We start from the raw sequence: 27808 nt of genomic DNA on the forward strand, positions 1-27808 counted from the left end.
TTCTCTTTTCCAGGCTGAACAACCCCAACTCTCTCATCCTGTCTTCACAGCAGAGGTGCTCCAGTCCCCTGATCATCTTCATAGCCTCTTCTGGACTTGCTTCTGCAGGTCCACGTCCCTCTTGTGTTGGGGGCCCCAGAGCCGAATGCAGTACTGCAGGTGGGCTCTCATGTGAGCACAGTAGAAGGGGAGAATCACCTCCACAACGTAAGTCCACGTAGAGCTGGCAGGCAGGAAGGAGCACCCCTGCATCCCCCGAAACACAGCAGAGCTGGGCACGCTGACCCACATCACCACTGAAGGTGGGCTTGGACCAGTGTGTTGGGCTGCAGAGGAGCACCTCGCACTTCGCTTCTGCAGGTGCTGCTGCAGGGAGATGCTCCGGCATGGAGCTGCCTTGGCCCTATTGCACCTTAACCCTCATCAGCAAAGCTGCTGATCCCACATTCTCAAGTCCGGAATTCGCATCTGCTCCCGGCCCTTTTGGACTCTGGACTGTGCTGTTGTTTAGTGCCCACTGATACCAAACCAGGGTGCTGCCATCTACCTGAGAGCGTTCATGGTGGGCAGGGGCATGGGCTTTTCTGCCATCACTGGGTGTCAGCACCTTGAAGGGCATCTTCAAGTAAAAATGGGCAAAATATTACACCAAGAGGGAAATTACGGTGGGTCCAGAAGCAGTACCTGGCCTCCAGCACCTCCCTGCTCGCTAAGGATGCTCCACCATCGCGGCACCTCTGTGCTGCGAGCAGCCAGAACTGAAAGACCCAAGGCTAAACTTGGTAAATCAGAGCTACTACACACACCAGGCGCTGAACTCCCTTTAATCTCGACTACAAGCCCCATTTCTCGAAGCTCCCACCCCTGACCCGCGGATGTCGCGAGAGAACCACCACCCCGATTCACACCCACGCGTCTCCCGTGGGGCGGGAGCCCCCCGGGCCAGCAGTGGCGTGAAGTACAACGGCTCTCAACGCCGGGCCGGGCCGAGCTGAGCCGAGCACAGCCAAGACCAGCCGAGCCCAGCCGAGCCCAGCCGAGCCCAGCCGAGCCGAGCCAAGCCGAGCCGAGCCGAGCCAAGCCGAGCCGAGCCGAGCCAAGCCGAGCCGAGCCGGGCCGGGCCGAGCCGAGCCGAGCCGAGCCGAGCCGAGCCGAGCACAGCCAAGACCAGCCGAGCCCAGCCAAGCCGAGCCGAGCCGAGCCGAGCCGGGCCGGGCCGAGCCGGGCCGAGCCGGGCCGAGCCGAGCCGAGCCGAGCCGAACCTCCCCCGCTCGGCCCATCCCGCCACCGCCCCGCCCACTTCCGCCGCTTTGGCCGCGCGGGTCCCGCCGGGAAGGCTCCGGGACCCCGCCCTGGCCGGAGGGGGAGGGGGAGGGAGAAGGGGGGTCTCCGCTCCGCCGCCCCGCCCCTCCCCGCCCCCCGCCGCCCGCGGTGCCGGCAGCGACGAGGTGGGTACGGTGGGACCGGCGCCCCCCCTGCACCCCCATCCCCTCCCGGTGCGGCGTGAGGGAGCGGCGGCGGCGGGGGGAGGCCCCTCGCGGTCCCTCAGGGCCCTCCCGCTGCCTCAGGGAGAGGCGGGGCCGCCCTCAGGCCTAACGGCCGCACGGGGCACACGGCCCGGCCTGTCCCGTCCGGGAGCGGGGAGGAGCCGTGCGGGGAGCCCCGGGGAGGCGGGCGGCCCAGCCCGGCAGGGAGGAGAGAGGAGGGGAGGGTCGGGGGTGGCGAAACCCGGGGCGCGGCGGGTCCGCCTCTTTCATTGATGAAATTTAAATTCCTCGGGGGTTGCCTCCCGCCCGCCGGCCCGGGAGGGACAGCTCGGCGGAGGGGCCAGCGCGGCGGGCGGGCTGCTGCCACCGGGGCTACCGTCTCTGCCGCCTCCCCGCCGCGCAGCAGCCGGACGGCCGGACTCCGCAGGGGCTCGGGGAGGCAGCCCGCCCTCCCGCATCAGCCTTGGGGCAAACCCCCCCTGAAACAGGTCACTCTGTATTTATAAGGGCAAAGTGGGTGTTTTACTAAAGAGCGAAAATGTCGGCTTTTGCGAAAGGTAAGCTGACGCGCGTTGTAATGTATTTGTTCATCGACTCTTCAGCTGTGTGTACTTAAAGCTCTAGGTTTTTTTCCCTCACTTATTGCCGTAGAGCTCAGGCAGCGATAGGTGTAGCGGCGCGATCGGCTGCCGAGCAGTGATGTGCAAGGGCTTGCTCCAAGTGTTATTTGCCGTTTAGCAGCGGGGCCTCTGCTGGCTCGGCTGGGCTCTGCTGGGCTCGGTTGGATGCCTGGCTTTCTGGTGCGGTAGAGGCACACGGTGGAATCAGACGGTTGTAGCGGCAGGGCTGTTACCCAGTGCCGGTGCACCGGTGGGATCCGGCGGGCTCTTGCAAGCACAAATCACCGTTCTCCACCAGCGGTCTGTTAAACTTGAGGGGGAGAGAGCGCTGGGATCGAACGTATTCACTTCTTTTCAGAGTGTATTTTGGCGTTTTCTGATCTCGGTAGGCTCCGGTGCTCTCCTTTACTCTCCGCATGTGTTAGCGTGTGTGTACGTGGTCAGAGTTTCAGATTCCGTTACTGTGAAACGGGGAACCAGCCAACAAGAGGTCATTTTGGGAAGAAAAACGACTTTGGTGCATTGCCGTGGCAGTTTTCTTCCCTTGCTTTCCCGTGTTCCTAATGGTGCTTGTGTGCTTTTTGTAGTGAAATCCGTGCCTGTAGGTTTCCCTAATAGAAATCCGTGCAGGCCTATCAACAAATGTAGTGTTGCCCATAGAAGGAACATGAGCAGGTCTTTTGCTATGCGAACTTGGACACTGCAGGCAACCAGGGGCCTTGGCAGGCTCTGGAAAATCGCTGTCTCTCTCCCAGTGGATGTCTAGGACAGTTCAACACTGCTGTGTAAATGCCTTGACTGTCTGCAAATGTCTTGTAGCACCTGGGCAAAATGCAGAGAGCCGAAGGGGGGAAGTGTCTGAGCTGTGTTGCTCAACAGTCGGCTCTGAAAGTTACCAAGATAAGCCCCTTCTTGCAGTCAAACACGTTAGGAAACTACATTTGAATTGTTCTTTCTAAATGGAGTTGGCTTATCTCAGCCTACTGCTGAAGGTGGCCATCTTGCAGGCAAGTGGTATTATTTATGAAACTGAAAGCTGGAGTAGACCTATAAAAAGATCACCAGTTTTTAAAATATTACCGGAGACTTGACAATCATAGAAGCTTTTTACAAAAGTACTTGCCATTTAGATACTCTCTTTTCAGGCTCATAGTACTGAAATGTGTTGCCAGTGTCAAGTGATATATTTAGCATGAGGATCAGCTGCTAGACTGAGGAATCCAGCTGTGTCTGACTGCAACACCTAAACTCTTGGTGTGTGCAGCTGGCAGGAGTGGCTTCCTAGGCTGCAGACTTCTGAGTTAGCTCAGGCTAACATGCTCATCTGTTAAGGAGGGAGCACGTTTAGGTTTTGCTTCACATGTGCTTCAGTCCAACATACGTTGTCAAATGTTGCCTCTAGTAGTAGGAAAAGAAAAATGTGTGTAAAGGCTGAGTGGGTATGTTCAGTTTTACAAAATCAAACAAACTACTGTTTCTTATCATTGCACATTATAGTATGAGTACGGAGAGATGTTTACCCTCCTCAGGGATAAAAATTGCCTTGAACTTTTCAGGGGAGTCGGTGGAAGTGAAGGCATTCACTCTGTACCCTCAGCATAAAGTTCAGCTGAGTGTTATAGCTTACTGGCCACCCTTCCTGATTTTTATACAAGTAGTCTGGCTCCAAGGAGACCTAAGTCATATTCTGCTGCAGGTCTTTCTGTGTACTGACTTGGATCACAAAAGTAATGATAATTGATAACCCTTAGTCCAAAAGATTCCTGTTTTTTTCCATGAGAGAGGGGACTTCTTGCTTGACTTGTCCCATGACTCCGTCCTCTGCTGGGTCCTTGTATACTGACTACCAAGGCAGTGAACTTCTCTTCAGAGCGGATTAATGAACAAAACTAATCAATTTTAATGCATTCTCTGCTTTTAATGTAGAATGAGAGGAGGAGATATGTGCAGACCCTTAAGTGAGGGGTCACTGCTGTTCTGTTCTTGTGCAGTTTTCCTGAGGATATCTGTCCCTTATTTTGTTTCTGACAGTGTACAAAGACCTCTTTTTTATTAACTTGATCTGGTTTATCATAGTTTGTCTTCTCATATGTCAGTTCTGAAGTCCTGTATCATAAACCATAAATTCTCAGCCATATGCTGTGAGGGCAGGGGCCAGGTTAGCAGTGAGAGCAGAGCACAAAAGCGGGCTAGAAATAACAGTGGGGGCAGGAGGGTTTGAGTGAAACTCTCCACGTGTCAGACACCACTGTGAGCTTGGTGAAAGGGCTTCACTTTCTCTACTACCTGAGGAAGCTGTTTATACCAAAGACATTAGAATATGGTATCCTGGGTGGTCACTTTTGCACAGCTCAGTTTCCGAAGCCTCAAGTATTTAGCCGTGCTCTTCTGTTCTGTGCTAATCGCCTGCGTGGGCTGGTTCCCCAAGAGTCTTCCACTACCTTATCCCACCCTTTTCTTCCTTCTGATGAGTGTTCAAGAACACTGATCCCATAAAAGTGGGCTTAGGCTGAAATCTGAGGCATTGGTTACGAAATATCTTGGAAGAATCATTTCTTTTTAAAAGTAATTAGTGAGTTTATGTCCACATAAACCCTTGGAAATCTCTTCCTGCAATTACCTAACACCTCTGCCTCCCGTCTGACTTTCGGAGGCACAATAACTACTTTTCATTAAGGCATAGGAAATTTTCCTTGCCTGTAGGAAATAACTGCTTTCAGATACGCAGTTGCACTGGCCCTTCTACTTCCTCATTCCTGCTGGGGTGAACAGGGAAATCAACCTACACCCAGGCTGTTAAATTTAACAGTAGCTCATGTTGAAGGACTGCAGTTGTCATGCATAAATACCAGGTTCTTCCCCAAAAATCTGAGGGACAGCAACATGGGAATAATCAGAACTGAGTCTGTTCATTTGGAGTGGATGTGCTAATGTTGCTGTTGTGGTGTTGCTTTGGGGGGCCTTTAGAGAGTGCCATAGATTGCCATCCAGTCCAGATTTTGGTGGGCATCTCTTGAGATAAATGCTGAAAATGCCTTGCAGAGGCACCTTAAAAGCAGAAACCCTTTGAGTTGCTCTTTCTCTTGTCTGCTTAGTTACAGTATTCAAATTCTTACTTATACTTTTCCTGCACCAGGCAAGCACATGCTTTTATGGACTCCAGCCATGTCTACCTCTTTCTTTCCCCAAAATAATAATAATAATAATAATAGTACTTATAATGCTTTCCCCAAGCAACCGTGCCCTGGCATGTTGGATCTGGATGAGATGAGTGGGTGCAGTAGTTGTTAAATGGTCAACATAAACCCTAAATATTCCCTGTTGCCAGTGCAGGGTGCAGCCGACAGCTCTGGTAGCTTTGGAAGGCTGGGCTTGGGTAAGAAGTGTCTCATGTAGCAGGCTGCTCTGCTTGATGCTTGGAATGAGCAACAGGATGGCTTTGCTTCTCTGTGAGGACATCGGTGATCAAATGTGTTTAGCATTTGCTCATTAAGCTGGGGAGAATTTTTAGTATTTTATACATTTTTATATATAAATAATATATACAAACAGGCCCCAAACAAGCATTATCATACATTTACTTTTATGATGCTTTTTTCTTTTGATTTGTGATGGTACTTGATCTTTAAATGCTTTTATCTGGTAGATACAAGTTTTGGCTCATACAAGTGAACAGGATTTTCCTACTTGCACAGGGAAGTTGCTAGCTGGCTCTGACTTACTTAGCCTCAGTGTATTTAACAGCATGAATGATGGTCCCTGTTGGATACTTGGTTTTTGCAGAGTTTCTTTTGAGATGTGTTGCATCATATTGGGAGGTTCAGATGTTTTACAGACTGATGAACTGTGAGAAATGGCCACTGTTGTTGCTGTAGCAGAAATCATGTATTACAACATGTTGCCGGGAGGATTACAAACATGTGAAAGCATCTCCTAGCAGTTATTTTTCTGGAAGTTTAAACCATGTTTCAGTGTGCATTAACCCAAAATGTGTGCATGAAAAGACTGTACTTGTAGCTGTTTGGTATGAACATACCAAGCTGATGTAGACCTCCTCATTTTCCTGTAGGAGGAAGTGCTTCCTAATGAAGAGCTGTCCTGCCCATGTTTTTACATGCTTGACCTGGAAAGATATGCCTAGCAGGCTTTCACCTATTACCTGCTTTTATACTAAATGAATCATTTGAATAAAAAAAAGAACCTATTGTTTGTTGCACTGTTCATCTTGAGCTGGCGTTTCCCCTGTGTTGCACCTCACACACTGTGTGCACTGCAGCACTTGTCTGTCTTTTTTTTTCTCCTCCCCTACCTGCAAAACAGTGCAGTCAGGAAAATGGCTTCTGTGGGCTTCAAAGCAAGGATTAGATACTGTCACTGAGGCTGAGGCTGTGGTATACTTTGCTTAAAAAACCTAAAATAAAATCAAAATTGTATTAAAATGATCTGCCTCTGGCTTTCTTACGTTCAACAGCCTTTTAATGCATGTTCTGTATCAGAAAACTTTAAATGCAGGTTCCTCTTCTAACAATATTTTCAGGCAGTATCACTCTGATCACTTGCAAAGTTTCCTCCTGTCCCTTTTTGCACTAGTATTCAGGGTGTTTCTAAAATCCAGCTATATTTGGCAATACATGACTCTCCATGTTGCCGAGAAGTGATTACTCAAGGGATTTGGCAGAAATTAAATTAACTGAGGTCTTTAGAGAAGATACTCAGAATGTCTTTGGAGAACACGAGCGCTTCAAACACTTTCTGTTGGAAAATAGTCATGTCCTCTCCCATTTCTTTCTGTGGTGTGGACTTTACCGTATAAAACATTTGTGTATTAACTCTTTTTCACTTCCATGGAGCTTATCACTTTCAAAAGCAAAACAAATGCTGAAGTGATAGACTAATTTTCTGTGTTGCTTAGTAACCGAAACACACGCTGGAGTGTGAAAACGCTCACATGATAAAGTAACAGGGTATTTAGTGGAACAAACTGAAGATCGTGTGAAAGTGCACTGTTTCAATCATTAAAGCATATGTTTTTATTTGCTTGTGTGAGCAGAAGGATACTCTTGATCACAATGTTCTACATAAAAGAACTTTTTTAGTAAAAAGCTATTTCACACTTCTACTTGCTAAAGTGTGTTGAGGCAGTAGGATGTGAATTCCTTGGCTCTCTAGCAAAAAAAAATGTACTGCTGTGGATTATGAACGCTTCTTGAGATGGATCATTGGTCTTCTGAGAGTTTGAGTTTTGAGAGAAGAATTGTTGTTCTTTTGGTCCCAATTTAAGGTCTGTTCTCAGAATTACCAAGAATAAAACCTAGATTCATGGAGTGCTAGCACAATAATAAAACGAGGCTGGATTATATGAGTTTATTAATTTTTAAAAGAAAATTGAAGGCTATCTGTAGTCTAAATAAGCTACTTTTCATCTTTTCCCTTTAACTCTTTTATAATTTCTATTTAAGATTTCAGCAAAGCAATGTCTCAAGCTGGCACTTCACAGTTTCAGGAAGTCATTCGACAAGAGCTGGAGTATTCAATGAAAGTAGAACTTGATAAGATACTCGCGACTGCACCTTCAAATGAGCTAGAGGTAAGGAGCATGACGTGGCTGCAATTCAGAGCATGAAAAATTAGATGCAGGAGATAAAGGCAAATATTATGCAGGGAGGCAAATAATAGAATATCATGATCATTAATTTCAGAATATGCTCTGGTCCTGTGTGGAAGAGTAGCCTGGATGCAGTGTAAATAGACTTTCAGTTTTTATTAACTGGATGACAGAGTTACTAAGTGTTTAATTGCCTTTAGTTAGTAAAGGTTTTCTGTGTAATCTTTAATGGGTTATAGAAAGTGAGGGTAAAGTTTTTACTGTGAAAATTGGGCCAAATTCTAGTGGTTATGATTTTGCATTGTCTTTTAGGTGTCCAAGTTGCTTTTGTACCTTGAGTCTTAGTGGAAATGAGCTTTTGGTACCTTCTAGAATTTTTCTTAAATTTTAGCAAATCTGCTTCACTGCTGATAAAATTACTCTTATGAATATATTGTAAATCAGCTTTGTAGAAATGCTTCTGTGATTGAATAGATAAGCATTAAATACCAGCATTAACTAATGCATTTCTTCTTTGTAGCACACTAAAAACGACCTGGAAGGATTTAAGAAGCTATTTCATAGATTCCTACAAGAAAAGGGACCATCTGTGGACTGGGGGAAGATTCAGAGACCTCCAGAAGATTCTGTAAGTTGCCATGAAGTGACACTCTGTAAGGAACATAAAACCGATAATTGCTGCTTGTAGTAAATTATGTAGTCACCGATAGAATGACTATATCTGCCATGGTTCTGTAAAATCACATAGGACAACACTTTTGGTTCTAACTGAAAAATAATTACTTATTGACATATGCTGTATGTGTTTCTGAACATCAGGTCGTGCTTAACATATGTGTTGAGTACTTTGGTGTTATTTTGTTAGCTGTTCTTTGAGCAGAGGAACAAAATGGGACTGATGCCATCTTACCATTTGGTACCTTCTGTGGAGTAAATGGTAGCTGGTGTTGGAAGGGAAGTAGGTAGGGCCCTGGTTGTTCCCATTTCCCACCTGCCTGTGGAAGAAGGTTACATACCTCGGATGAAACTGTTTCCAGCAATCCATGCTGCTAAATAATTTGGAAGGGACATATGGCAAGTGGGCTGGCTTATATAGCTCATTTAGCAACTTCTGTGACCTGCAGCAGCTCAGTAAACGCGAGGAGTCTGAAACAAGCACTTGACTGGGGTTTTCTGGAGTATAATTTTCTAATGTCATCTATGTTGTTATAACTTAAAACCTACCACTTGAGCTGCTGCTGAAAAGGCACTAAATATTTTTTTTTCCAGCACTGTTTAGTACTGAAGTAAATACTTCCTATTAAACGTAACCATTTTATTGATTCATCTGCAGCCCTAAGGCTGTCTCTTGACTCTTGCATAGCTAACAGTGTAGTTGTGCTATGAATTCCTGCTTTTCCCAGTGTAGTGATCTTGGCATATTGCAGGACTTCTGTGTCCTCACACATTTGTGGTTTCTCTTAGCCTCTCTGTGGTGATTCAATTGAGGCTCTGTTTCCAACTGAAAGGCAGGCTGTCCAGTTACTTCCAGAACAGATGCAGTGCCGCTCTCTAAAGCGTTGAAGAATGATGCTGTTTTAGAGCAAGTCTAGGGTTTTTCCAAGGTTGAGTGTTTTCTCCTAACTTCAGAAACATGTGATGTCTCTGTCTTCTGTACTGTAACACTGAATGAAGTGTTACTTTGGGGAGAAAAATCCACCTGCAATAAAGAGGCCAAGGTGAGAAACTGGAGTTCTAGCTAACATGACTCACAAGGAAGACTGAAGAAAAGGGGGTTACTTTTAGTCTAGAGGGAGTGAGAGACTGGGGAGTGATAAGTCTCTTATATATGTAAAAAGGTAGTTGCAACAATGAAAGGAATAAACTGTTCCCTGGGTCAAGATAAGTCCTGGGATTAAATGACAGCAATTTGATGCGAGTGAATGGGCTGCTTTGTGAGAGAGAGACCTATTGTCTATTTTAAAGTTTTGCACACCTTCAGTGGAAAAACTTTCAAGTTCTATAAAGGACTGAAAATTACTGGGTAGGACATTGGGAGCAGATGTCAGACAGGAGGGTTATGATAAGGTGCTGAAATAGACTGATAGGAGATTCCCAGGCATGGCAAGCTGCTTAAAAAAGAATTTAGACAAAGGTCTGAGGTCACAGAGGGCTGAAAGGAGGCAAGATTAGAAAAGAGTTATCTCTTTTCTGTGGCCTGTACTGGCTCATTCTCAGATGTGTCCCTTAGCTGTGTAGCAGCTTGTGACAGAGAGAAAGGTAAGAATCCTGCCAAATGAAGTCACTCTGGGTCAGGTGAGATGCACGTGTGATCTTAAATGAAATTTTCCTTCCTAGAATGACCTGCAAACCAAATAGTCACACTTGGTAAATGTCACAGAAGAAAGCTAGGGAAAAATACCTGCCAACAAACTTCCTTCTATGCATTCTTCACATTCATGATTTAGGATTACTTGTATAATATTTAGACTTCCTGATCTGACAGGATGTGGGTTGAGCACTCTCAAAAAGTGAGAGCAAGCTTTTCTTTATTTGCTGACTACAGGAGTTCCATCTTCCTCCCTTCCTCAAACCCTGCATGGATTTATCCTGCCTCCACCTCCTTTTAACATGTCAGTCATGTAGGGAACATACTGTGAAAAGGGATAATGTGCCTTACATGAAACCCTTTTCAAGTGACCTGCAGCTTAAGTTCTCTCAAATTATTCTTTACTGAGGGGTGATGCCATCTGGAATTACTAGATAAAAGGTGATTTCTGAGAGGCCAGAATTCCAGAATTGTTAGCGTAGCTAGTAATGCAGCTAAGAACAGTAATGTAATGTTCTTACCTAATGTAGGTAAGAGCAGTATATGAGCTTTTAAAAGGGATAAAGAGTGATTTATTTTAGAAGGGCTTCAGAATTAAGACTGCAGTACTGAGTTCCTTGGGACATATGAATCCATCTGTGAATATATGCAGATTTTCTCTTGAGTGTTCAGTTCTACTCGAGTTTTCTTTTCCTAGCTATAAACCCTCACAGTATGCTTTCCTTCTGGTCTTTTTAAAACAGCACAGAGACTGACAACAGCACACACAAGACTTTGTTTGGAAACGCATTGGTAATCACAAGTGATTTATAATTGCCTGTATGGATGAGCTTGTTTTATGAGGTGATGTGGCAGGGTGCTGGCTGCTTTTGAGAATCTCTCACTAAAAGGATCAAGGCCTAGAAAGCATTGACATACTCTTCCCAGTGTGAATTTATTTGCCTGTGATTCATAGAATCATGGAATTGTTTGGATTGGAAAAGACATGAAGATAATCAGTTAGAACCTCTCTGCCATGGGCACGGATGCCTCACCATAGGCCATGTTGCCCAAGACTCTGTCCAGCCTGGCCTGGGTGGAGCATCCCTGACAGGGGTGGAGCATTTACCACTTCTTTGGGCAACTTGTTCCAGTGCCTCACCACTCTCACAGTAAAGAACTTCTTTATATCTGACCTGAATTTTCCGTGTTTTAGTTTGAACCCATTACCCTTTGGCCTATCACTACAGTCCCTAATGAAGAGTCCCTCTCCAGTATCCTTGTAGGCCCCCTTCGGATACTGGAAGGCTGTTATGAGGTCTGCACGCAGCCTTCTCTTTTCCAGGCTGAACAGCTCCAACTTTCTCAGCCTGTCTTCATACGGGAGTTGCTCCAGCCCCTTGATCATCCTTGTGGCCCTCCTCTGGCCTGGCTCCAACAGTTCCATGTCCTTTTTATGTTGAGGATCCAGAAGATTGTTTTGGAGAATTGGTTTGCTGCTTGAACAGTCCAGAGCACTGAAAATTCTGCCAAGTGCAGTCTTCAGCTGGTACCTGGTAGAGCTCAGAGTATCTGTTTAGGCATATATGTGCATGTATGTGTGTATGCATAGTCATACATGTATGTGTGTATCTATAAAAAAATAAAAGCACCAAGAAATGTGCCAAAGTGTGGGGTTTGGGGGGGGGGGTGGGGGGTGGAATTTGTGTTTATTTTTAACAGCTTAAAAAGTTCCTTAACAGTTTATTGCATTTATAGGCTTTGTCTTTTAATTTTCTACCTTACATAACCGACTTCTGACTTTCTGATTAGACTGGAAAGGTGTTTCAGGCTTTTTCCCAATGCCACAGGACTGTGCTATGCAGGGGCAGAATTTTTGATCAGACTTCCATGGGTCATGTAATGTGTTATCCGTTGTACTTGTTCTTTGAATGTAGCTCTCTGTTCTTTCCTGGAGCATGTGCTGATAAGTAAAAGTTCTTGCCAGTAAATTGAAACAGAAGTGATTGTCTTGTAATATTCCTCTGTTTTTATCTGCAATGGGAGATTTCATCCCTGACCTCCATGTTTTCCTTAATACTAAAGGATGAGCAACTTGTAAGCTCCACACAGCAATAATAGAAGATTGAACCCGTTTCACACTATATTGATAAACATGTGACTTGTTTTTTCCTTCCAGATGTTTTGATTCCATATGTCCAAATGCTTGCAGTGGTAGCTAGCATAGTTGAGACTCATTACTATTGCAGTCTTCAGAGAAGAAAGTATACTTAGTCAGAATGGCAGTTAACAAGGAGAAAGAGATAAAGAATGTGGACATGGCAAGTGTAATTTAATCCTGTTAATGTATATTGCAGCAATCTGTTTGTTTGAATTGGAAGCAATAGCAAAGTCCTGCTGGGAGGACTGAGAGCTACAATGATTGAGTAAACCTCAGAGCTGCAATGTAGAACATCATCTAGGATGTGAAGAGAGCATCCAAAGCAATGTGTGAAAGGAGCTTGTCTATTTTTCTCCAGCAGTTGGATTCTTGTCTGTAGGTTAGGGTGTCATCTCAATGAAATAAATTATGAAGGAAAAGAATGAATATCATGGTTTTACTCAAAACCCCAAATATCTTCCTAATCTTAAACTCTGGAAACAGATTTTAAGGGTTCACTTGTTGCTATTTCTTAAACTGTCCCTTGGTGCTGAGTAAATATTTCCTTGTTGCTCTGTAAGTACATATTGACTAACACGGGTGTATTCCTTTCCAGTCTACCCACGAAGACAGCCCTGATGCTCATTTTGTCTGTCTCTGACAAACTCTTGCAAACCTCCTTGCAGTAGGAGTATGCTTCTGAAATCTGTTAGTCAAACTCCCAACGTTGTCTCATGCAAACTGTTCTGAAAATCACTTCTGTGACATTGTCTGCAAAACCAAAAGAAGCTGCATATGTCATCTTAGAACAATCTTAAACCACAGTTTTGAGACATCTCAAACGAGGAATGCTGTAGTCACAGAATCATAGAATCAACTAGGTTGGAAGCTAGGTTTAAGATCATCAAGTCCAACCATTAACCTAGGACTGCGAAGACCACCACTAAACCATATCACTGATGCCATTGGCCTTCTTGGCTGATTGGGCACAAGCCGCTGATGTTCAGCTCTGTCAATCAGCACCCCCAAGTCCTTTTCCATGAGCAGCTTTCCAGCCACTCTGCCCCAAGTCTGTAGCATTGCATAGGGTTGTTGTGGCCCAAATTCAGGACCTGGCACTTTCCCTTGTTGAATCTCATACCACTGGCTACAGACTATCAACCCAGCCTGTCCTGATCACCCTGCCAAGCTTCCCTACCCTCCAGCAGATCAATACTCCTACCCAACCTGGTGTTGTCCACAAATTTACTGAGGGTGCACTTGATCCCCTCATCCCGATCATTGAAAAAGATACTAAACAACACTGGCCACAAGCCCTGAGGGACACTACTAGTGACTGGTCACCAACTAGATGTGATACAATTTACCACCACTCTTTGGGCTTAGCCATCCAGCCAGTTTCCAACCTAGTGAAGAATATGCCTTATCCAGGCCATGAGCAGCCAATTTCTCCAGGAGAATGCTGTGGAAGACAGTGTCAAATGCTTTACTGAAGTCCAAATAAACTATGTTCACAGCCTTTCCCTCATCAGCCAGCAGACATCTGGTAGATTGAAGTCCCCCACAAGAACAAGGGCAAGTGATGGTGAAACTTCTCCCAGCTGTTTGAAGGGCACTTCATGTGTAGCTTCATCCTGGCTGGATGGTCTATAACAGACTCCTACTAGGATATCTGCGTGGTTGGCCTTCGCCCTGATCTTCACCCACAAACATTCAGCCTTCTCACTCACAACATTGAGCTCAAAGCAGTTGATGCACTCCCTGACATACAACACAACCCCACTGCCTCTTTTTCCTTGCTTGTCCCTTCTGCAGTGCCTGTACCCATCTGTTGCAGCACTCCAATCATGTGAATCATTCCACCACGTTTCTGTGATGGTGGTTATGTTACGATTTCCCTGCTGCACAGTGGCTTCCATGCTGCGGGCATTGGCACAGATGCATTTAAGTTGCCCTCAGTCTGGCTCCAATAGTGGCATGCTACCCCACGGCTCATGTCTGGCAAGCCTGATGTTATCCCCTTCCCCCTTCAAACCTAGTTTAAAACCCTCTCTGTAAGCCCTGTAAGCCCTGTTAGCTCCTGGGCTAGGATCCTTTTCCCCCTTTTGGACAGGCATACCTTGTCTGCTGCCGGCAGACTTGGTGCAGTATGAATTTGACTGATGGTCAAAAACCCCAAAGTGCTGGCGCTGACGCCAGCCACAGAGCCAGGAATTAGTGAGATTTTTCTGATGTAACCATTGACATTGATTGAGACTGGCAGGAGGGATGGGAACACTGCTTGGGCTCCCAAACCCTGAACCAGTCACCCCAAGGCACTGAAGTCCTTCTTGAGTCCCCTTAGGCTTCTTGAAGAGATTTCCTCATTGCTTGTCTGGAAAAGTAATAAAGGATTGTAGTCACAGGGCCATACCAGACGAGTGAGTTTTCTGGTGACGTCCCTTATCTTGGCCCCAGGGAGGCAGCAGACTTCCCTAATGAGTCTGATCAGGCTGACATATGGGCCCTCTGCTCCCCTTAGGGTGGAGTCAGCAGTCACCACCACTCTTTTTTCCTAGTAGAGGTGGTGGTAATACGAGATGTTCTCTGACTCTTCTGTGGGAACTCTTCTGACCTGGATGATCCCTTATCATCATCTTCCTCACTTTTCTGATCCTCAAGTACCGGGGTCTTGAATCTGTTGTAAAGGGAAATGCATGAGGCAAGTAAGATGTAAATAAGCCATGTCATTCCTGCCTGGTTTTGTTCCTAAATTACTTCCCCATCAACACTTGCTTGGCAAGTCCACTGTTCCAGACTCTTAGAGCAAGAATTGATTTTCATTACTGTGGGGCACTTCTTATGCTTGTATATATACTAAGAGGTGATGAGTTAGTTCTGCATATTGATGCCTACACATGACAGGAACAGCTATATGATGGCACTGGCATTGAGCAGTCCTCATGCTGCAACAATCCTGCTTGAATTGGAATTCTTGACGTTTGTTATTCTCTGAATTAAAGACCCTTCAAGATCCAGGGCTTCTTTGCCAAGTTGTTATTTCCAATGTCTGTGCCAGAAGAACTGAAATATTTAGCAGGGCTGAGTTATAAATTGTGTGTTGTAGCTGATGCAACATCCAGTGAACTAAGTCCTTGATGGAGCCATTAACTTCATCAGGATTTTACTGTGAGCTTAATGCGTAAGTGATTTTCAGGCATGATAGCAAAGGCATGAAAAGGTAGTCGGCGCTTCAGCAAAAGCAGATGATTTTGAGGCAGTCTGGCCCTGAACTGAGTGGCAGACTGCCTGCTTTTTGAAGAGCTATGTTGTGAATGTTGCAAGGAGAACGTAGTGAGACTTGAGATCATCTTTTTGGCTGTTCAGATGGTTTCTGAGCACTGTGGGTGTGACTCACATCCCACCCCGCTAAAGCTCAAACGTCAATGTTTTAAATGCAGTTGAAGTCTAATATGGAATGGTATTGGCCTTGGAGTGGATGGGAAGTAGTAAATCTCGAGTGTAAATCTCTGTAGATCCTGCTGGTAAGGAGCTGTTCATTAAGCTTTCGAATGTTCCTTCTGTACATCAAAATCAATGTTCATCAGTACATTGAAATCAGTGTTTATCATCTTTTAGTGAGAAGAAGGGTTGTTTTGCAAGGTGTCTACCCAGCCTGAACACAGTCTCTCTTGTTGACAAAACACAGCAAAGTTCTGCTTTTTGCACGCTTCTGTTCCTGAAAAATTCTAGGGGCTTTGGAAGGAAGTTCCTGCATGTGTCCTGTGTAAAATGGCAGTGGTTGTGTTGCTGCTTGCTGCCTGAGCTGTGCTAACTCCATTTGGAGTGATCTTATTTTTAAACATGCCATAAGCTTTCCAGATTCCATAAGGCAGAATTTCCCTAATGTGAGGGATCTGCTCTAATCTGCTGCCTGTGGCGTGCTGGAATGCTGGAATATACAAACTCTCCTCTCTACCCCCGCACATCCGGGTGAGAAACATGACTCTTGTTCCAGTGCAATGTGAATTTCCATTCAAACCTCAGCCTGACTTGCCCAAAGCAAACAGTTCTGAAAGCTACTCTGTATGTATTTGTTTTTGGAAGTCAGTTGTGGATCTTACACACCCCTTACCAGAGCTAGAATAAATTCCTCGCTGCTAGAATACACACAGCACTGAAACACCAAAGCTTTTCTTCACAAGAAAGTCCCTAGAAGGGCAGGCAAAAGGATAATTGTATTGATTTTGCTCTAACAGTTTTGGCATGATACTTATCACTGCATTGTTACCTTTGTTGCTTTGACTTAGGTGCTTTGGCTTAGGGGATAAACAGTGTGTAACGCAAGGCAAACAGTCATTCCAAGCCTGATTTTGCTTTCCATTACTAGCCCCAAATGTAGCCCATACTCTGTGAATCTGTAGGATACAGCTGTCAGCAAGGTAGAAGACTTTCTGCAAGGTTTAATGTGACCTGGGTAATGTGGCCTGGGTGAACTCATCCTGAAAATAGCAGGATAAGAACTAGGAACTTTCTTCCACTTTTTAGCATACTGTTGGAAGAGAGAAATTATTATATAGTACTCATAGTTGGAATAAAAAAAATGGTTTAAACTGAGTCAAAGAACCAACCTTTTGTCAAGAATGTTGCCTTTGACGACCTCAAAGCAAAGTTTAAGCTGTCTGTGGAAGAAAAGTCTTATGTTCTGCATGCAGGGCCTGTGTTCCTGAATAGTGGCCTGACTGAAGGGGGTCATCTCACACGGGAAGTAAGTTAGGTGGCTCACAAGAAGACCCCTCTCCTTCTGCAGGCTAAGAGGAGGGTTGTAGAAACTGGCATAACTGACCTGAGTTCTTCCTTACCCCTCTTCACTCTCAAGTCAGTCCCCTCTAGCTGGAAGAGCAGAGACATTGTTACATCTGGATGAAGCTGATTGTGATTGGTGTCACAAAATCTATAGACCCTCTCAATAAGAGAGGTTATTGTAGCAACAAATCGGGTTATTTGTATTTTGTAACAAATCAGATTATTGCAGACTCATTCTGCAAATATTCTTTAGTAAATCCTGTAAATAAATGTGGATGTTATTGCCAAATTTGAAGTTTTGAAGGTTTTTAGCAGAAGGCAGCTCCCTTCCAAATATCTGACTGCTGAGGCTTGGTTGGTTGTTTTTACAGATCCAGCCCTATGAGAAGATAAAGGCCAGAGGACTGCCTGATAACATTGCTTCTGTCTTGAACAAGCTGGTGGTTGTGAAACTAAATGGCGGCTTGGGGACGAGCATGGGTTGTAAAGGCCCAAAAAGCCTCATTGGGGTGCGAAACGAGAACACCTTCTTGGATCTTACAGTTCAGCAGATTGAGGTAACTTCTGATGGGCTTTGCTTTCTGTGCTGAAGGAAGCAAGACACGCTGAGCTTTGCTGCATGACCCTTGAAGAGAGATTACAGTGGAGGCTTGCCAAAAGGAAGAGGAGAGGGACATGAGGTCTGGTCACTGTTGCTAGTGGTGAAGTGGGGAATTGCTTTAGAAAGAATAGGCATGAAAGGGACAGAGCAGCCAGCCACTGAACTCTGTTCACTCAATACGTGTTAGCATAAGTGTAATTCAGCCTGTGCACACCAGCCAGTGCTGATTGTCTCCAGAAACACCATTAATCAAACTGTAGAGCTGGCCTGGCATGGCTCACTCCTGTTTCCAGCTCCTCCAGGTGCGAGTTTGAGTTTAGCTTTTTTAAAGCCTTTTTTATGTGTGTTAGAACAAAGCTCTTCAGAACAACTCCAAGTTCCTTGTTGAATTAAAACTCTCATGCTGGAAGAGATTGCTGGCATTTTCCTCTAAAGAAAGAGAAGTAAAAGAAAATAACAGCTGCTGGTGTTGAGAGGACATTTCAGCTTATGTTTTTAATGCAGACTATTCCTCACACAGCAGATAATTATGATGCTTATTAGAGTAGGAAATTGGGTGTGCCTGTTCCATGGTTTCTGGAGCTCCACAGTTTTTGCCTCGGTGTGGTGGTTGCTTGGAGTGACTATCCCATGTCTGTTAGACACTTCTACAGCAGACTTAAATTTATATCCAGCTAGTGCAGCCCTAATCCTCTGCTGCTGTGGGTGCTTTCTCAAAAGGGTCCTGGTGGAAGCCTCTGACTGCACCAGAAGGTAATGATCCCAGCCACTCCCCAGCAGACGAGGACTGTCTGATATATAAAGCTTAAAACTCACTGAAGTATCTTCTTTTCTCTGCACGCTCTATTTTTGGAGGAGTGCTGTTGTGCTTTTTGATTTTTGCCTGTGCACATGGAAATGCTCTTCTGTATTTCAGCTCCATTCTATAGATTTCCAGGGTGATGTTGAATTATGTACTCTTGGTACTCCTGTCCATCTCATACCCTGCCAAGAGAGCTCCAAAGTGAAACTTCACCCTGACGGACTGCAGTAATTGCAGGGAGAACATGCCTTTTGTAATCAACAGCAGCCTAAAATTTAAAATCATTATTTTGTGGGGGTGTGCTTTTCAAATTTTAAACCTCAATGCAGATTTTAAACCAAAGATTAATTCTACATTAATTATTGTGGCCCTTATCTTTACTACTTACAAGGATTTGTTTACCTAATTTAGTATCCTTTCTGTCAGCATAATCACATCTTGCTTTCATGTCATGCATTTATTATTTTCAGTCTGTTTTATCTACTTTTTTTCTCCCCAAACCTCAGGTGTCAGGAGTTAAAGCTAACAATACATGCTGAATTTACCATTTCTTTCCCATCTCAGCATTTAAACAAATCCTACAACACCGATGTTCCTCTTGTTCTCATGAATTCCTTCAACACGGATGACGACACGAAGAAAATCTTGCAGAAGTACAGTCACAGCCGTGTGAAGATATATACTTTTAATCAGAGCAGGTATCACAAAGCTTCTGCACTTGGGTTGAAAGGCAAAGCTGGTTTGCATTTCTTCACATTCCCAATGGTGTGGGGTTTTAGCTTGAGATGCTGAGGTAGCAAAATGTCTTCTGTACCCCGGTTTAGTCTCCATTTGGGCTCTCTCTGAAAGACTGAAGCATCACGATGTTAAGCAGAGTTAAAGGCATTGTATTAAAAATAGGGAGAGGGGTATGTGGGGATGACAGTTTCTAAGGAATGCATGGATAATGGTGTACTGGATGCTGGCCACTTGATTCCTGAACTTGCTTTTTGGGTATCTGGGCTCTGGAGGAAAAGAGAACATGGCTTCCATATCAAGAACAGCCTCTAATGTGAAGTGGCTGATGATGTTAAGAGGTGTGCTCAGCGTGCTTTGTCAGAGGAAAGCTGTTCTACAGCATGGTCTGAGAACTGTGGTTTTAAATCCTTGAATAAGAGACTGAACTCTGCTGCTTCTCAGTGATAGTTCAGTATTTGGATGGATCTTTCAATGTGGTGTACTTACACCGATCTAGAAACATGATACCTTCAAAAGCTGTATGGAAAAGGCTATGTAATTGCACCTTTACTCTTGTTTTCCTTCATGTTAGTCTGATGTTGGTGAGAACTAAACACAGCCCATTGTCTCCCCAGGTATCCCAGAATTAACAAGGAAACTCTGCTGCCGATAGCCAAGGATGTATCTTACTCAGGAGAGAATACAGAGTGCTGGTATCCCCCAGGCCATGGGGATATCTATGCCAGTTTCTATAACTCCGGTCTGCTGGATAACCTCATCGCAGAGGGGAAGGAGTATATTTTTGTGTCCAATATAGATAACTTGGGTGCCACTGTGGACCTTTACATTCTTAACCATCTTATGAACCCACCCAATGGAAAACGCTGTGAATTTGTCATGGAGGTGACAAACAAAACCAGGGCGGATGTGAAGGTAAAGGGAGCTGGTTGTGCAAGTATGTCTGAATGCTTGGCATGTTGGTGACAATCACAGCCTCTCATCTCTTCTGTATGCATGAATTCAGACATACATTACATCTTCTTAGTGTTATTTCAGGCAGCATTTAACACATCAGCTGTGATCTAATTCAAGATGCACAAAATCAGCAAGTTTATGAAGTTCTCATCCATGCAACAAATTGGATCTAGGTTCTGGGCAGCAGCAGACAAGGACAAGCCTGGACTTGGCTGATGACTGAGAGCACAAGTGACTTCTGCAGGGTGCTGGTCACAGCCTCCAGCCTGTCAGTTCCACAGGGGAGGAGTTTGAGGGTGGTAAAAGCAGAGCACTGAGGGGTGGGATCCAGCAGTTTTATCTCCACTGACTGTAAACCACCTCAGCCACTTACTCAGCTGTCAGTGTGCGTTGCACAGCTCTGCTTGGCTCTCAGCCTGCTACTGCCCAAGCCCCTTGACTTTGTACAAAGTCAAGGTTTGACAACTTGTGAGATGTTTATGGCACATACTAAATACTTCCAGTGTGCAGTAGTTCATCCTGTAACTGTACTTTGCCTCTTTTAAATGTGAGGATGGGGAGGAAATGTGATTTTCTCTGTGTTCATTAGATATTAAAAAAGCTCTGGCTTAGTCCTGTGAAACCACAGAAAAGCACTGTAGGAATACAGTTCAGGTAACTGAAGTTGTTTCTCTGTAAGTGCCACAAGTGCAGAACTATTGGATTTCATTTAGATTTTGCTCCGTAATCTGGCAGAGGACTGCTCAAGGTGACTTTTTACAACAGCGGCACTTGCAAATGATTCTCAGCAACTTTCCTTAGAAGAATTAACTGTCTTGGAGTGCTGAAACATGATCGTTTGACAGTTCTGACTGTACTTTAAACATACTCTATAATTAGTAACCTGGTAGCTAAACACAAGCAACATGTTTTCACCCAGGTTCAACTTTAAATGCCAACAAAGCAGTGTGTCTCTTTGGGGTGGGGGGAGAGTTTCTCATGAACAAGACTTCAGTCTTCTTCTCTGCCCCTTGCAGGGTGGCACACTCACGCAATACGAAAACAAGCTGAGGCTTGTGGAGATAGCTCAGGTCCCGAAAGCACACGTGGATGAATTCAAGTCTGTGTCCAAATTCAAAATCTTCAATACCAACAATTTGTGGATTGCTCTGTCTGCGATTAAAAGGCTGCAAGAGAAAAATGCTATTGACATGGAGATCATTGTTAACCCAAAGGTAATCCACTAGGAAGATGTTAGAGGAAACGGATTCAGAAGTGTTTGTTTCTAGGTAACTGAACAGGGACTGCTGCCTTCAGAAAGGAGCCACTGTGTTGGCTCTTAGGCTCAACATTAGTTCTGGGTACTGTTACCTGCTGGTTATGTTGACGTGAGTTTTCTCTTCCAGACCCTGGATGGAGGCTTGAACATCATCCAGTTGGAGACTGCAGTTGGTGCTGCTATTAAGAGTTTTGAGAACTCTCTAGGGATAAACGTACCTCGTAGTCGTTTTCTGCCTGTTAAGACCACGTCAGATCTCTTGCTTGTGATGTCCAATTTGTATAGCCTTAATGCTGGATCCCTAACCATGAGCGAGAAGCGAGAATTTCCAACAGTGCCTCTTGTCAAACTGGGGAGTTCTTTCACAAAGGTAAACTCCTGTGATTACACTTTGGGCTTTATCGTTTTGAATAAAAACAGTCCATAGCAATAACTAACTGAAAAGTGAGGTTTAGTTTCATCAACCTCTGCCCATCATCTGAGTTTTGCCATGTGCACGCATGATGTCATACTGCTGTCGGGTACTCCTTTACCCTGTTCTTTGAGGGAGCAGAAGGTGAATTGGGCTTTGGGTGCTCTCTAGAGCTTGTCCAGCATGGGTTAGATGCTGCCCTTGCTGTTTCTCATAGTTACCTCTGAAAAAAAATGTCATAGAATAGTTACGGTTGGAAGGGACCTTAAGATCACCTCATTCCAACCCCCCTGCCATGGGCAGGGACACCTCACACTAAACCATCTCACCCAAGGCTCTGTCCAGCCTGGCCTTGAACACCGCCAGGGATGGAATATTCACAGCTTCCCTGGGCAACCCATTCCAGTGCCTCACCACCCTTACAGGAAAGAATTTCCTCCTTATATCCAATCTAAACTTCCCCTGTTTAACTTTTAACCCATTACCCCTTGTCCTGTCACTACAGTCCCTGATGAAGAGTCCCTCCCCAGCATCCCTATAGGCCCCTTCAGGTACTGGAAGGCTGCTATGAAGTCCCCACGCAGCCTTCTCTTCTCCAGGCTGAACAGCCCCAACTTCCTCAGCCTGTCTCCATACGGGAGGTGCTCCAGTCCCCTGATCATCCTCGTGGCCTCCTCTGGACTTGTTCCAGCAGTTCCATGTCCTTTTTATGTTGAGGACACCAGAACTGCACACAATGCTCCAGGTGAGGTCTCACGAGAGCAGAGTAGAGGGGCAGGATCACCTCCTTCGCCCTGCTGGTCACGCTATGTCAATAGCAGCTTGCTTTCAAAGTAGCAACTCCTGCATTATCTCGGATGTAGATATTGGAAAGGTCCCTGACAGGAGTTTTCAGGAAGCTCCCACACTTGTCTTGATCCACAGATGGATTTAAAACTGTCCCTATTTTTTCCTGTCTCCAAAAGGTTCAAGATTACCTGCGGAGGTTTGAAAGTATTCCAGACATGCTGGAGCTCGATCATCTCACAGTTTCAGGTGATGTTACATTTGGGAAGAATGTTTCATTAAAGGTGAGTGTGTAATTAGGATGCTCCTGCAATTAAACATGACTGATCTCTGGTCCCTGGTAACTGATCCTGCTTCAGCCAGGGCCTTTACACACAGTCCATGGAAGTGCTCCTAGGAATTAACTGGCCAGTACAGCTCCTTCCGTGTACAGTCCTAGTGGGAGATGAGGCTTATCTGTGAACCTTGGAAACACCACCGACCTCAGGATGCTGGGTCCAAAACAGGCCCAGTTCTTTGTCCATTAGCACATACCAACTTGCTGCTCTGGCCCTTTACAGCCACAGGCCCCTTCTTATCAGTTGGGGTTCTTGATTCCTTGGTAGATGTTGAAGCTGGACAAGTTATGTCTCTCTCAAATTCTTCCTTAGGATCTGGCCAGTCCTAAGCAGAATTTTGTCATGGTCCTGTATCAGTCCAGGGCAGCTTAGCTGCTGCCACAGATCACTCAGACTGAGGCTGTTACCAGTGTGCATGCTCAGATGTGTGTCTCTTCCCAGGTCTTTCTGTGTATTTGCCGCTAGTGGGAAGCTGTACTACATCATACTCATGTGGGCAACATTTTTCCACCTAAAAGCAAGCACACACGATAAGAGTGCTTACAGCAAGCACAGGTCTTCAAAGAAGGCATCAGCTCTGCTTGTAAATGGATAGTATCTAGTATGCTGGTAATTGTAGCGTTTCCAATATTGCTTGTTTAAAACCTTTGTTGTGGGGAGAAAAACAAACAGTCCACGCAGAAACAATACAACCAGCAGCATCCAGGACCTGGCTGTGTTACAGCTGGCACCTCACACATCCTCCAGACAGCGCTTCACTTGCTTGGTCCTAATCAACAGGTACTATAAGGTTTCTAAACACTTGTTTTCTTTCTTGGACGCCCAGGGAACAGTTATCATCATCGCAAATCACGGTGACAGAATTGACATCCCAGCTGGAGCTCTACTAGAGAACAAAATAGTCTCTGGCAACCTGCGGATCCTGGACCACTGAGTGGGTGAAAGAGCACGGTCAGTGCTGCAGACTGCTGTGTTAAACCAGCCTCCTGATGGAAGAACCTTTTAAGCATTAGAAATATAAGTACACAGAGGGCCTACGCTTTGTCATCTCCATAGTACCCTGCAGTATTAATTTCCAATTACTTTCTCGTGCTTATCTCGTTAAACAGACACATAGCGCCATGGATGTGCGTGAGTAACGCTTCAGTCCTTCAAAGAGATTCTGTAACTCAGTTAATATAACCTTGAAGTGCAATACTGTTTGTCTTGCGGTAAGATGGACAGATCTTCTTTGATAAGAAGTGAAGAGGCTCGCCTCTGACTTTTAGTAGTTTTGAATTGCTTGTAACTGCAGAAAGCAAGCTGTGAAGCAATACAGGTGGGACAACGTGGTTAGCTACGTGTGTGACTCTCATGAAGGCACAGTTGAAAACCAAACGTTTCACTACTGCTAAATGGGCTGTTAAAACCCCCGTAGTTCATGTGCTCACAACTCTCCCACCCCAGAGCCCTCTTCAGCCCCCCCAGACTACAAGCACGATGTCTCATCCCAGTTGTACGTTGCGATAGTTGGGGTGAGGCTGCCGATACCTCCATTTCTGTATTGTGAGAGTGGGAATCGTCGCTGTTCCAAACTCACCCAAAGAATCCAATACTTGAGAAAAATGCCTCAGTATCCACGTGTGGTGTTTGCTTTTCCACATCCCCTTTAAGACTGGATCTCCTGTTCATATCCGAAGCCTCAATCTGCCCTCTTCTTTTTCAGTAAATGGATCACGTTGACTACACCCATGTTCATATTGTCACAGCCATGTATGTTAATTTATCTTCTCTTGAGTCAGTTCTAAATTTGTACAGGAATCGAAATCCCTGTCCCGATCACTATTGATTTCTTAATGTTTCTCTTGTATTTACATGCAGACAACTTTTATTTTATAAGCTTAGTATAACACTGGTATGTATCATTAAAGAAGTTGGTCTTTAAAAACAACTGTGATTTTAGAGCTTTATTTTGTCCGACAATTAATGACATCTGTTCTGCTAACAGATAAGCATGCCTGGCTGGAGAACCCAAGGCGCACACATACACACACACACTGTAGACCATTCCATCGTACATCAGCAGCACAGGGTTAGGCACTCGGACTAGGGGTCGGGAGAGAGGTGTGAGGTGAGATACACAGGCACTTTTCCTTAGTACTGGCAGCGTCCAGTCTTAAAAGGTAGTGTTAAAAACTCTTCAATAAATTAATCTCAGTTGCACCTTCCTCGGTGGTGCAACCTTTTATAAGCAGCCTAAAAACTTTAAAATCCTTTCTGCCCTGTTTTCTGTGTCCTCCTCGGATCTTATACCCATCACTTCGTGTCTATAGCACTGCAGAGCAATAAGCAAAGCCCTGAACGCACACTCCCTGTCCTTCCCCTCCTGGCAGTGGCTGTGCCAAGGGCAGGAAGCCATCCCTACCCCTTTTATTACCTGTTCTGTCCTCACTACTTCTTTGATGATGGCTTCAGCCAACTGCCTGTTAGAGTCCTATCTTCAGGTGGCAGTTTAGAGCCCAGCTGTGAGAACCCCCCCCGAAACAGGGCTGCTCCCTAACAGATCTGAATCCTATATGCAAGCAATCAAAAGACATTTATTTATATAAAGTTCTGTAAAAAAATAAATTTTAAACAGCATAGTTTTCATAGAGAAAAACATTTTCTACAGAGTTCCAACTGCAGGACTTTCATATTGTACCATCATTAAATAAGGTGGGACACCGTGTGAATTTCATTGCACTAGAAGAAATGCAAAGCATCTTTTTAATATAAAGATACACAGAGCATTCTAGACAACTACAGCTGTGTTACAGCTATGTGTTCTTTTGGATTTGGTCCAAAGAAACCTGAGTCTGTTTCCAGAGAGAATGAAAAAACATTGCACAGACAGCTGATCACTTGTTTCTTGCTGAAGGACACTGGAAAGATCACTCCCTGCAGCTCGCTCTGCGTCTAAGTTCCCCCGACTATCAATAGTGTCCTTTCTTGGACTCTGGTCTTAAGTATTCACCTCACAGTCGTCAGGCTGCTTAGAAGAAAGTCAGTCTGTTGTCAGCGCCAAGTGACTGCTCCCAATGGATTATCACCTCTTCTGCTCCCAGATTTCAGCCATGTTTAGGTCTAAGTTGTTAAGGCCTTTCAGGGCTTGAAGGTTTCCAGTGTAAAAAGCTACATCTGAAGTAACCAGTCTGCAGTGAAACATACAACAAGGTTAGCACCTGAACCTCTGGCACCCACCCAGAGTAGTCAGAAACAAGCAGGGTTTGTTCATGACTTGGGCAATTACAGCAACAGATGTTCAAACACTATGCCTGGATGAGATATTTTACCTATCAATTCAAAACTCACTGATACAGATGTGGTTTAACAGCAGTGATTGTACACAGCAGGATTACCAATAGGTGCAAAACTAACATTTCACTAGGTAAAGCTTCCCTAAAAATGGAGAAGTTCAAACATCAAGTTCAGAAAACACAGCAGGAATCTAAAATCTGGAACTTCTCATGCTGTAATCCCTGTCTTATCTGGACTTAAACCTCCATTCCATCAATTGGGATATTAATTATTGCAACAGTAACTTCTGTATCCTAGAAGGTTAATGTAAAAGCAACCAAACAGCAGAACACTGTTTGTAGTAGCTGTACAGAGTGAAAATCCCTCATGCACACCAGGACATACGTATCATAAGTGTGATCATAACGTTTCTAGTTCAAAAGGAGCAAGGTGGAGGATTAAAAGTTGTATTTTCATAGTAAAAACATTAAACCAGGATTCACAGTCCTGGATTGTTACTACAGAAACAAGCAGTTTAAAATAGGACAAGGATCAGAAAAGCATGTTAAGAACTAGGTCAGTGAAGACCGGTGGAACAGCAGCGAGGACAACACCAGTGTTTGATGTTTCCCTTCTCCAACAGCCCCAACTCTGCACTCCCAGAGCTGTGTCCTGAAGTAAGAAACTGCTGTGGAAGAAACAAGCTCAGCGTAGGCCTGTTCCCAGTGGCAGCAGGGACACCCTTCTGGCAGGGAGGATGAGTGTGCTGGGAAATACACCACCAGTACGTCACTGGAATGCCTGCCCGCAGCCCTCCCATCTCAAAGGGATCCTTTTAGGCCACCTGACTACAAGCGTCAGAGAGCAGGATGACGACAGCACAGTGCACTGTGAAATGCTCCCCAACACACTCAGGGTGCTCTCCTTTCTGCTGGGGCTGTGCCCTGACTGCCATGCAGTAAGCTTCTTGGCTTACAAATACTTTAGGAAGTACCAAAGGCAGCTGGGTGTTATCCACAAAAAAGTACAAAAATCCATTTCAGATGAGCTCTTTCACAGAGTACAAGGATAAATAAGCTTAGAGCAGGACAGGCAAGAATAAATTGAATAGGAACAAGACTTTTGGAATCACAGAATGGCTTGGCCTGGAAGGGACCTTAAAGCTCATCCAGTTCCAGCCCCCTGCCATGGGCAGGGACACCTTCCACTAGAGCAGGTTGCTCCAAGCCCCATCCAACCTGGCCTTGAACACTGCCAGGGATGGGGCAGCCACAGCTTCTCTGGGCACCCTGTGCCTCACCACCCTCATAGTAAAGAATATCCTCCTAAGATCTCATCTCAATCTCCCCTCTGTTTAAAGCCATTCTCCCTTGTCCTGTCACTATGTGTCTTTGTAGAAAGTCCTTCTGATTCCTTGTAGCCTCTTTTAAGGCACTGGAAGCTGCTCTAAGGTCTCTCCTGAGCCTTCTCCAAGCTGAACAATCCCAGCTCTCTCAGCCTGTCTTCAGAAGAGAGGTAACTCCAGCCCTCTTCTTCATTGCAGCAATGTTTGAAGTGTTTATAAGCTTCCTTCTCTGGCTTCTTCAGCCTAAGACAATGCTTTCTCACATGTGGGTACACCAATATCACCCTTACTACACTCCAAATAAACACCACAAAGTCATTAAGAACAACTAAAACCCCACTGTTCCAGGGGACAACCCAACTTACAGCAGAATTTGGGCTGCAGGAGGCTGATGG

General features: G+C 45.1%; 2 protein-coding genes across 5 annotated transcripts in view; one reads left to right on the plus strand and one right to left on the minus strand.

The window, feature by feature from the left end:
• Positions 1-1749: 1749 nt before the first annotated feature.
• Positions 1750-24743, plus strand: UGP2 (UDP-glucose pyrophosphorylase 2). The gene is made up of 10 exons (XM_065682229.1): positions 1750-2044; positions 7567-7694; positions 8233-8340; positions 17296-17481; positions 18892-19025; positions 19680-19977; positions 21036-21233; positions 21405-21647; positions 22655-22759; positions 23640-24743. The coding sequence occupies exons 1-10, from the start codon at positions 2026-2028 to the stop codon at positions 23745-23747; spliced, it is 1527 nt and encodes a 508-aa protein (XP_065538301.1). The 5' UTR covers positions 1750-2025; the 3' UTR covers positions 23748-24743.
• Position 24744: 1 nt separating this feature from the next.
• The window catches only part of VPS54 (VPS54 subunit of GARP complex), a 51484-nt gene continuing 48420 nt past the window's right edge, over positions 24745-27808 (minus strand). For all 4 annotated transcript variants that reach the window (XM_065682225.1, XM_065682226.1, XM_065682227.1 and 1 more), the window contains one exon: positions 24745-25983. In XM_065682225.1, coding sequence (XP_065538297.1) covers positions 25878-25983 — 106 coding nt within the window. In that variant the 3' untranslated portion in view covers positions 24745-25877. The remainder of the gene's footprint in view (positions 25984-27808) is intronic.

Source organism: Lathamus discolor, chromosome 5 (assembly GCF_037157495.1).
Source record: "Lathamus discolor isolate bLatDis1 chromosome 5, bLatDis1.hap1, whole genome shotgun sequence".
Taxonomy (NCBI): Eukaryota; Metazoa; Chordata; class Aves; order Psittaciformes; family Psittacidae; genus Lathamus; species Lathamus discolor.